Here is an 11211-nt window from a genome sequence, read left to right as displayed (position 1 = left end):
TACTTGAAGTCTATAATCCAAGGGCAAAATGAAACTTTTCTATTGGCATGGGCTCTTAGGTGAATAACTGAAAAAATTTGAACTTTTTTGAAAAGTATTAAAAATGAATTATAGAACATCATGCTAAATTCACCAATGGTCACCAAACTTTATATTTAAAGTTACCATGATTATCCAATTTGATTTTGTTTCATCATGACTACCAAACTTTATATTCAGTGTCACCACGACCACCTAATTTGATTTTATTTCATCATGGTTACCCAATTTCATAAAACATTTCATCATGATCACCTAATTTCATATGATATTTCACTATTCCCACCTAGTTTCTTTTCACCTTTTCACTCATTTTAAAAGAGGTAAAATGGAAACTTTGCATTATATATAAAATAAATTTAAAAAAATAAAAAATAATAAAATATATTAAAAAATAATAAAATAAAAACTTATTTAAAAAAAAGTTCTTTTTTTTTTTTTAGTAACTGGTTTTAAAATAAGTTTTTATTTTTATTATATTTTTTAAAATAATTTTTTTGGCTTATTTTTTAAAATTTATTTTATACATAATGCAAAGTTACTATTTTATCCTTTTTAAAATTAGTGAAAATAAGTTGGATAGTTATAGTGAAACATTATATGAAGTTGGATGGTCATAATGAAACGTTTCATGAAATTAGGTGGTCTTGTTGAAATAATATCACATTGAGTGGAATGATAGCACTAAATATAAAGTTGGATAGTCAAAATGAAACAAAATAAAATTAATTAATCACAATGACACTAAATATAAAATTGGGTGACCATAAGTGAATTTACTCCTATAACAACTCATCTCCAAGAATTAGAATATCCTGTCTTTTCCCATTCCCATTTCACAGCCCGAGAATTTCACTTACACTCGCTCATCCAGAACCCTACAATACAATCTACAACAATGTTTCTCCAACCCACGACCTCAAAACCCCCGCTTCAGCTTCGCAGCCACCAAAATCATGTCTATTCAAACTCATTCCCATCTGGGTTTCTTCAGAATTCAACTTTTCCTCTTAAACAAGCTGTTTTCACTACTAAAACTCATAAAAATCCAGTCTTTATTACATGTTCTTCAATATCCCAGGTCCACAACTATGGAACGGCTGACTATGAGAAGAGACCTGTGTTGAATTGGAATGCTATATACAAGAGAATAACTATGATGGAGAACCCACGGATGGGTTCTGCTTCTGTGTTGAACGAGGTGGAAAATGACGGCAAATATCTTACCAAATGGGAGCTCTGTCGAGTGGTCAAGGAGCTCAGGAAGTTCAGGCGTTACAATCATGCTCTTGAGGTAAAAACAATATGGAAAACCCCATCGGAGTGTCAGTCTGTTTTATTATTGATATGGCGGCTCTTGTTGCGAAGGAAAAAATGAATCCATAAAAGTCATCTTCAGTATTAGCATATGGTTCTTGGGCCAATAAAAAATAACACAATTAAGTTTGAATGTTCTTGAGGTAAAGGGCAAAAAAGAAACCATTGAAGTTGAAGTCTTCTATAGTAATAATAGTAGTTCGATAATTTATGTTTTGGTGGTGTTTAATATATCTTTCGGGCGACTCTATTTAGTTACTGAATTCTTTGCTTGGGCTTTATGAATTTATCTGTTTCTTGTCATGGTGCAATCTTGGTGTGGTAGAAAATGTTTATATTTTAAAAATAAATTTGGATTTTTTCCCTTAGTTTTATTGTGCTGACTCTAATGTCAGTATTATGGCTTTCTATTTTAAGCTCTGGGGATATTTAAGCATCTTGAGCGTCATCTCGAGTTCAGAGTGAAAAAGATTTGTTATCCTGACCTTGGCTCATATGTTAGTCTTTGACTGAAGGGAATTTAGCATAGAGTATATTACGAAGTAGGACTTTAAGGCTCAGCATTTTTTTTATTTTTTTTTCTGATATCATATTTTTTTCTCAAAGGCTACAACATGTTATTTAGGCTGTTAAAATTTGGTGCCGTCTTCCTTGTTGTCTTCAAGTAGTAATATCAATGTTCTAAAAAGCGTAAAACGTGAAGGTCAAGCCTCAAGTTTTTCGAACGTAGGTGAGTTTAGGTGAGGTCTAGGCGTAAAAAACCATTACTTAGTTTTATTATTATTTTAAATACTTAATCATTCTAAAAACTATTTAATAATTAAAATAATGCATGCAAAATATCTAAATTTATAAAATGTTATATTTACTTAATAATTCCTATAATTAGTCAATTATACAATTTTCAAGTTTTCGAAATGCAAAAACTAAACCGTTTTTCATATTTTCAACTTTTAACTAGACAAGTCATATTTAACAGATTTATAAGAACTTTATACATATTTTCTAAGTTTTCAACAAAACTATAAGTTTCAAAATCATAATTACATAATATAGATAGCATTGTAGCTTAAATCTCATCTAAATCTTTATCAGATAATGTCATTTTTGACTTTAGTATGGATAAAGCCTTTAAAATTTTGAAACTAAAGTCAAATAAAAGACTTTTAAAACTCATGCACTAATTTACCCCCAGTCAATCATGTTACTATTAATTTATTAGAGATGTTGATGTCGGACAGAATGAGACAGCTCTGGAAACAGAAGATATGATGAGAAATGGAGAGAGAATTGTATAAAATCAGTGAATGGTAGAGCATTACAATTGTTCAACAAAAGAAACACTCTTAGAAGCCTTAGACATGATACCTAGGGCTGGGTTGCCTTACAGTCCTGATTCACAAATTTAGTTGCTGAAAATGTCTATATTTTCTGTCTCCAAATGGAAGTTTACAAGCAGGTTTATAGGACTTATGGGACAAATACATCCTCTAGATGTAGTTAATACTTCCGTAATGGTTTCCTTTTCTTATCTTTCCATTTGATCAACCTCCTGTATACCATACAGGTATATGAGTGGATGATTAACAGAGGAGAGAAATATAGAATAACCTCCAGTGATACTGCTATTCAGCTGGATCTTATTGCCAAGGTGCATGGAATTTTAAATGCTGAAGAATACTTCAAGAAGTTGCCTGATGCGTTGAAGGATAAAAGAGTATATGGTGCTCTTTTGAATGCATATGTGCGTGCCGGGATAAGGGAAAAAGCTGAATCCTTAATTAGTAAAATGAGAAATAGAGGCTATGCCAGTCATGCACTTCCATTCAATGTGATGATGACACTTTATATGAACCTTAAAGATTATGAAAAAGTTGAGTCACTAATCTCCGAAATGATGGAGAAAAATATATCATTAGATATTTATTCCTACAACATTTGGTTATCATCTCGTGGATCTCAAGGATCTTTGGAAAAATTGGAACAAGCATTTGAACAGATGCTACTCGACACCACCATCAATCCCAACTGGACTACCTTCAGCACGATGGCTACCATGTACTTAAAGTTGGGGCAGTTGGAAAAGGCTGAAGACTGTTTGAAGAAGGTTGAGACTAGAATCACTGGTCGAGATCGAATACCTTATCATTATCTCATGAGTCTTTATGGCAGTCTTGGTATCAAAGAGGAGGTTCATCGGATATGGAACACTTACAAAGCTACCTTTACAACTATCCCAAATTTGGGCTATCATGCTGTAATTTCATCTCTAATTAGATTGGACGATGTCGAGGGGGCTGAAAAGATCTACGATGAATGGCTTTCAGTGAAATCAGTTTATGACCCCAGAATAGGAAATCTTCTATTGAGTTCTCATGTCAGGAAAGGTCTTTCTGAAAAAGCCGAGTCATTCTTTGATCAAATGATTGAAGGGGGAGGACAACCGAGTTCTATGACATGGGAGATTCTGTCGGAACATCACATCAAAAACAGGAGGATTTCTAATGCTCTGTCTTGCTTAAAGAATGCTGTTTCAGCTGGGGGTTCGAAGGGCTGGAGACCAAAAGCCATAAATGTCTCTTCCATTCTCAAGATTTCCGAGCAAGAAGCTGATATTGCAAGTAAGGATGCCTTGCTGGAAGTCTTGAAGCAAGTGGGATGCCTTGATGACGAAGTCTATATGTCGTATATTCCGCTATCCAATGGGACGTTTACTGGCAGTGATTCAGCATTAGAGGATGGTCGAACTGATAGTGATGATGTTAATGATGGAGCTAGTGTACTTCTCAGTCAACTTCAGGAAGGTTTGTGAAAAGTCGTTCAACACTCTTGTACAGAGGCAACAATTATTTGCTCTAAAAAGAGTGCGAACTTCTTGTCCTCTTGAGGGGTACGTAAATCTCTTTTTGCATAGTTATAGTTTATATTAACGTGAGAAGCTTTGCTGTTAGCCCCGCCTACAAAATTCTATCGACAATTCATTTAAAATGCTGAATCCAATGCTTTGAATGTTATTGTGAAGCGGAAATTGCTATGAACATAATAAATCTTTGATAAAATTGCAAAAAATAAAAATAAAAATAAATAAAAAATGGTAAGAAAATTATATGTTTTGTGTTTCGAGCTGCATCTGATAATCATCTCTGAATTATCACGACATTCAAGTCCTTATCAAATGCGACATTATATGTTAGGCTTCTATAACATATTTGGTTGTACTGTTATCCTATTATGATTGAAGGATTAAAGATACACATGAGTATTAGGAAGAGGATTAATGAAATTGCCATCATGCGCTCCAAATTATGGCTAAAATAGCTGTTAAATATATTGCTGGTGTCATTGTCTGCAAAATTTTTATTCTCTTTAGCAGCAATAGAGATGGCTAATGTGCTTTTTCGTGATGGGAACCTCTCTCAATGAGCTGGTACTTGGGATGCTGGCTTCTCTATCATCGTCTCACTAACTTGTTCTTTCGGCTGCTTAAGAAAAAATAGCAGTCCATTTTTTTTTGAATATTGGGTAGTATGGACGGACTATTTTTTGCAGCCTAATTGCATGCATCTCCATCTGAACTCTCGTACATTGAGAACTCTCTTGCTGGTTCAATGTATTCAGATTTGGTGTCAATGTCAAAAATCATAGTGGACCCTTTGATCGATAATTAGAGATCGTGTCTACAGAAAGAACAAACATCAAATCCTCAAGCCACTACACTCCTTGACTTTCATATAATATATATATGATTCATCTTGGGGGTAGTTAGTACAAAACACCATTGACGTTTGTCTCTATTGTAGAATACATTCCTATTTTTTTCATTTGGACGGAAAATCTCCCTAGATAATAACCTTTTCTTTTGTGAAATACAACCCTTTCTTGCATTTTCTCAATAATTTTTTGTGAAATGACTAATACACCTTCATCTTTTACAAGCGCAGTCCCAAGATTTTTGAAATAAATAATTTAAAAATTAAATGGAGGTATAAATTAGTTTTTCAAATTTTATTTATAAAATTAAATTAAATAAATAATTTTCACTATATTTTATTTATTTATTTATAATATTATCGACATATAAGTCGGTTTTTATTTTCTATTTCATCTTCAATGAACTTATTGTAATTAGTGTAGATGTATACAATTATGATCTTCTAAATATCAGTGCTTAGCCTATACTAAGCACCGAGTGACGTGTCATACTACAATAGGTAAAGAAAGATAATTGTTAGTTTTGAAATTGAATACACCACGTATTGTAGTGTGCCACCTAAGTATGGTGCTTAGTATAAATTATGTACCGGTGCTTAGAAGATCAAATCTGTATATGTGTGTGTGTGTGTGTAAATCAAATGGACGGCGACAATATCATCAGTTATATTATTAACGATTACTAGCTGTTGACAGCATTTATCCGTTATCATCGGCCAACAGGGGATTTGGGGTGATAAATGTGGCCAACAACTTGTTTGCATTTTTTTTTTTCAAAAAATTGGGACTATAGTTTCAATTAATAAGTTTTTATTTTTTTCTTCTTTTCTTTTTGTTTTATTTAAAGAGGAGAGTATATTTATCATTTCACAAGAGTTTATTGAGAACATGGAAGAAAATATTGTATTTCTCAAAGAAAAGGTCATCTAGGGGGGGTTTTATGCCAAAATGAAAGGATATAGATGTATTCTCTAATATAGGCAAAGATCAAGGATGTTTTGTACCAATGACCCGTCATCTATCAACTAGAAAGGAAAAAAAATGAAAAAAAGAAAGAGAGTTGTTGTAGGGAGGAAGGCAGGCTGCAGCCAGCAGGGGCACAAGATGGGATCATATGGATGGGGGCCGGGGGGCGGGGGATGAATGCGGTCAATCTTAAAATGTACAAAAAACATTTAACAGCTTGGACAAGTCCATTAGGACATGGTTTTGCTTTTGTTCACACTATTTAAAACAAAAATGCTTGCAGCTTGTGAATTTTATTTGTCTCCCACGTTCTTTTTGAATTTATTGAATTTTTTTTTTTTTTTTTTTTGACTCATGCATGCAACACGTGTTAACTATTAAGTCGGTACATTACACAGTGTTTATATGGAAGGGTTTTGCTACAAGGACAGGGGGGCTGACTGCCCTTTATCGAACCCCACAAATAGTGGGGCAGGGGGGGGGGGGGGTTCCCTTTTTTTTTTTTTTTTGCAGGCCGCACCCACATTTGTGGGGCTTCTGTGAGGGAGGCGGTTCTTTGTTCTATATGGAATTTATTATGGTGAACAACTCTTGATCATGGAACATTCACTGTTGATATATTTCTTCATTAAATATTATAAATTAAAGAACGAGAGTATTTATCCAATTATATCTGCCACGCGACTAGAAAATCTATTAAAATGGGTAAGATTTTCATTTAAAAATGTCGAATATTTTCTTATAATGAACTCATAAACCCTACAAACCAATTGCACCTTTGCTGTATAGTTAGGGACGAGAACTAGTTTTAAACTCTTCTTTTCACTTTCACCTTATATCCTTCAGGTTTTTAAAATCTGTCACCAATAATTGCTTCCTTCTCATGAGCTTATACAGGACCCATAATTAATCTTAGAATTGAGTTGGCCTTAATAATGTTCAAATGTGCACTCACAAGTGAGAACATTAGTCATAATTGCTATTAATTCTTTTAGATTGTATAGAAAAATTTACAATAAAGCTAGTATTAAATTACTATCAATCATGTTTGAAGATCTATACGTTACGCCTAAATAAGAGAAATAAACGTGTTCACTTTCAACTCTCCGGATATCAGAAAAACTAATCCAGAAGTGTCTATTTAAGCCAATCTGGTGCAATAAAAGTGATTCCTAAATTTAACTCAATAAATGTGAATATACAATTCTTGTGATACCAGAGAACTAATCCAAAAGGCGTCGACTCCAAGTCAAATTGAAATTTAAATGCAAGATGCATAAATAAAAAATTTGAAATAATTTGGCAGCAAATCTAGTCACTGATCTCAACATGCATACCAGACAACTCAAAAATGTGATGCCCTTTTGGATCTCTGTTTGGCAACATCATTATATTATAGCTGAAAAAAGAAACAGCAGATCATGTAATAATGCAGTGATGTTACCAAACAAATGCTAGGCCTAACACTAATTATGCAAATTATGAAAGAGAAAAAAAATAAAACCTTGAGGTGGGATCCACAACTCACATTCACTATTTAACATGTAATCACATGATTAGCATATGCTACCTGCACTTCCCCTTGTTTACGACTTTATCATCAAAAGAACCAGTGATAGAGATTTTAAGTACTTGATAATCAATTATTTTCGACTTTTTACGACGGAAGTTCAAATTAAAGAATTGTAAATACCCAACTAAGTCCCAAAAATTTAAGTCAAAAGAACACCAAATCAACATCGGTGGAATATGGACACTGGACTGCTGACCAGAGTTGAGTGAAGCACTGTAATCAATAATCAAAAAATTTCTGAACTAGGCTGCACTTCTTCTTGAGATTTAGAAAAAGTTTGTGTTGAAGAGTTTTTTTTACGGCTTTTAAATTATGTGAAATTAATTTATATCAAAGCAAACAAACGTTCTTAATTTAAGGTCGCAATCCATTTCTTGAACTGTAGATATGCCAAGTTTTTTGGTGAAAATATGAGGGATGAGTTGAGAACTAAATTTAAATGGTGTAACAATGGGAATATTCCATATCCGACAGGACATCCTAGCCATGTTTCACATACCTTAAAATTACTTGCCAGACTAAATGACTGCCTTAGATACAGGTTGTTATACAGATACATGCACAAAAAGTTGAAAAAATAAGTGCCTTATATGCTCCAATGTCACAAGCCACAACACATTGATCATCCCTCTTTCAAAATTCCCATATACAAAAAAATGGCAGACTTTGAGAGCCCAACAATAATGCCTAAACTCATCACCTTCCTCTCTTCTCTCCTCCAACGTGTAGCGGAGTCGAACGATGTTAACCAGATCCTCCAATCCCAGAAACTCTCAGTCTTCCACGGCCTAAGCAGGCCTAATATTTCCATTCAGAGTTACATGGAAAGAATTTTCAAGTATGCAAATTGCAGTCCGTCTTGTTACATTGTTGCGTATGTTTATCTTGATCGGTTTACGCAGTGCCAACCTAATCTTCCGATCAATTCTTTCAATGTTCATAGGCTGCTAATCACTAGTGTCATGGTTGCTGTAAAATTCATGGATGATGTGTAAGTTTCTACTTCATTTTCATTATACATTTATAGTGTAGGTTTTAAACTTTAACTTCTAATAAAAAAAATAAAATTACCCCCCCCCCCCCCCCCCCCAAAAAAAAAAAGACATTACTTTGTTTATTTTTGACCATTAGATTGACATCTGAATTATGATCTTGGATTGATTTTTTCAAAGACTTTTGAATTCTACAAGTTAATCAAATACAATAACTAAATCTTTTTTCCTTGAAACTTAAGTTCTTCATCCTGCAAATATAATTAATTTTTGGGTCCAGATGAGAATCCAGGTTTCTCTTTATTTCCTTTTTGTACAATATATTTTTCTTCAAAGACAGCACTCATTTTATTGGCTTTGAAGGGTCTTTATCTAATGTTCATAACTGAATGTTACAGTCCACAAAGCAAAACTCGACACTAGAATAAACAAGATTTTAAACCTTTTAGATATATTGTAGTGAATGCCAAATTGGACCATAAATCTAAACCTTTTAAATGAATATATTCCAAAACTTTTGTATAGAATCTAATGGAACTTCATCTTTTTATGTATTGACTTGAAAAACACAGGTATTACAATAATGCTTGCTATGCTAAAGTTGGAGGAATCAGCACAACTGAGATAAACTTTCTTGAAGTGGATTTTCTATTTGGATTGGGATTCCACTTGAATGTGACTCCCACCGCATTTTACAAATATTCTTCATACTTAGAGAGAGAAATGATGATGCTTCAACCTCATATAAACATGTCAGAATCTTCCTTATTTATTGGAGTTTCATCAAAACGTCACTTGTCTTTCAGTGAAGATGAATCACCCCATCATCAACAACAGCAACTTGCTGTTTGAGATCAATGCATTTCTTCTTGTCAGGGGCGGAGCCAAGAATTTTGTCCAGTGCGGGCAAAATTTAGTCAATGTCGGACTTTTCGATTATGGATTTAATGATATTACAATAATGCTAAAAATGACATAGTGACAACACTAATAAGATTACCATCTTCTTCCTTATTCTAGGATTTGTAGCAAATTGTGCAACATCAAAAATCAATTTTATTCGATATCTTCTCATCAACATTTTCTACGAAATATTTTTTTTTTAAAGAAACTCTCCATTGACATTTCACACTAAAATAAACCACAAGTGACAATTAAATACTAATTGATAAGGAAATAATTACAATTTTTTACAAATTGGTAGAACACCATAAAATCATCCCTAATTGTTTGACTAATTGACAAAAATCAAGATTTTAAGAATCCATCACAAATATTACCAATATTCAATATTCACATAATCATAATCACTAATATTAAATAGAAAAATCACATTATCAAGAAACTTTTTGATGCAAATTTGAGGGCCCAAGGAAACGTGGGTTTTAAGAAAGAGATGAACTTTGAAAATATTTCAAACCGATGGTAAATTAAAGGAAATTTTTTAATTTCTTGTCGAGGGGAAAGAGTTAGAAAATGTCACCGTGCACTTGGAGTTGGGGTAAATTAGTGTATCGATTGGACTATAAATAAAAGTAAAACCCAACCTTATAAAAAAAAAAAAAAAAAAAATGGAGTCCAGTAAATGCCCGCACTGGACACTGAGTGGCTCCGCCACTGCTTGTTGTAGTCAAGTTAATTAGTCATATGGAGCAGCCAATTAAAAACCGTCATTGTATTAGATGTTATGATATATTTGGTATGAAGTATTAGTAAGACTCGGAAATACAACATTTAAGGTTTTTACCCCCTTTTTTTTTTTTTTTTAAATTTTATTTACTATTGGATGTTTGTTTTGTCCGCCTTTCCAAACAAACCATGTTGTTCATATAAATTTCGATCATTCTTGGGAAAATTTTCGTCCCCTTTTTTCAGAATTATTTTTTTGAAACTGTCGTTGTCAATGGAAGTCGTTGTCTCATTGATGGTTGACCCAACAATTTTACATTTAAAGAAAAACTATTAAGAAAAGAAAGAACATCATTTTCATTGCAAATAAAGAATCAAGATTGTGCGTGTCCCTAACGTTCACAGTTGGGCAGAAGTTGGTGCTGAGGTTCAATCTGGAAAGGGCCATCAATAGTGACAATAAAAGGGGTGTAATTAGTTTGTACAAAACGATGGTTATTTTTGGTTATGAGACAAACTTGACAGTTGTATTTGATCGTGTTAAATCATGGAACTATAAATAATTGTAGTTGAGCATGTGCCAACTTGAGAGAGAGAACATGGCTTGTTTTATTCTTTCTAATCCAAATTATAGTATTTGTTACTAATCAATATAGAAAGGTCTACGTGAAGACCTCACATTCATACACATGGCAAGCACCCAAGAATTGGTGCAGAAAGGACTAACGTTCGAAGTTGTCAAATAAAGTACCGAGGTCGTTGCACTAAGTTCTGTCAAAGTGATTCACCCTCTACTATCTGAAGTCCTTTACAATCGGAAGGGAGTCGGACAAGCACGACTTCAGAGTTGACTCGTGATGTGCACAATTAAAGAGTGTTAGGAATGTCAGCCTAGTTTATAGAGTGGCTGACAAGGTCTATCAATGTAATTAATGAGCAATAGAATTGATATAACAGTTAGGGTCGGCAAGTCAGACCACGTGA

At 33.4% G+C, this 11211-nt stretch overlaps 2 protein-coding genes across 4 annotated transcripts; both read left to right on the top strand.

The window, feature by feature from the left end:
• Positions 1–854: 854 nt before the first annotated feature.
• LOC111383359 (pentatricopeptide repeat-containing protein At1g02150) lies at positions 855–4377 on the top strand. Its single transcript, XM_023007472.1, has 2 exons — positions 855–1333; positions 2924–4377. The coding sequence occupies exons 1-2, from the start codon at positions 938–940 to the stop codon at positions 4166–4168; spliced, it is 1641 nt and encodes a 546-aa protein (XP_022863240.1). The 5' UTR covers positions 855–937; the 3' UTR covers positions 4169–4377.
• Positions 4378–8170: 3793 nt separating this feature from the next.
• LOC111383345 (cyclin-U4-1-like) lies at positions 8171–10338 on the top strand. Of its 3 annotated transcripts, none has more exons than XM_023007454.1 (3): positions 8171–8597; positions 9171–9466; positions 10222–10338. In XM_023007454.1, the coding sequence occupies exons 1-2, from the start codon at positions 8197–8199 to the stop codon at positions 9448–9450; spliced, it is 681 nt and encodes a 226-aa protein (XP_022863222.1). In that variant the 5' UTR covers positions 8171–8196; the 3' UTR covers positions 9451–9466; positions 10222–10338. The 3 variants fall into 3 exon arrangements, with proteins under 3 accessions (XP_022863222.1, XP_022863230.1, XP_022863212.1); XM_023007462.1 differs by lacking the exon at positions 10222–10338 and having other exon boundaries at positions 8175–8444; positions 8550–8597; positions 9171–10144; XM_023007444.1 differs by lacking the exon at positions 10222–10338 and having other exon boundaries at positions 8177–8597; positions 9171–10144.
• Positions 10339–11211: the final 873 nt, after the last annotated feature.

This window comes from Olea europaea, chromosome 3, assembly GCF_002742605.1.
Source record: "Olea europaea var. sylvestris chromosome 3, O_europaea_v1, whole genome shotgun sequence".
Classification (NCBI taxonomy): Eukaryota; Viridiplantae; Streptophyta; class Magnoliopsida; order Lamiales; family Oleaceae; genus Olea; species Olea europaea.
Note: the sequence above shows the minus strand (reverse complement) of the source record. Positions and strands in the feature narration are given on the sequence as shown.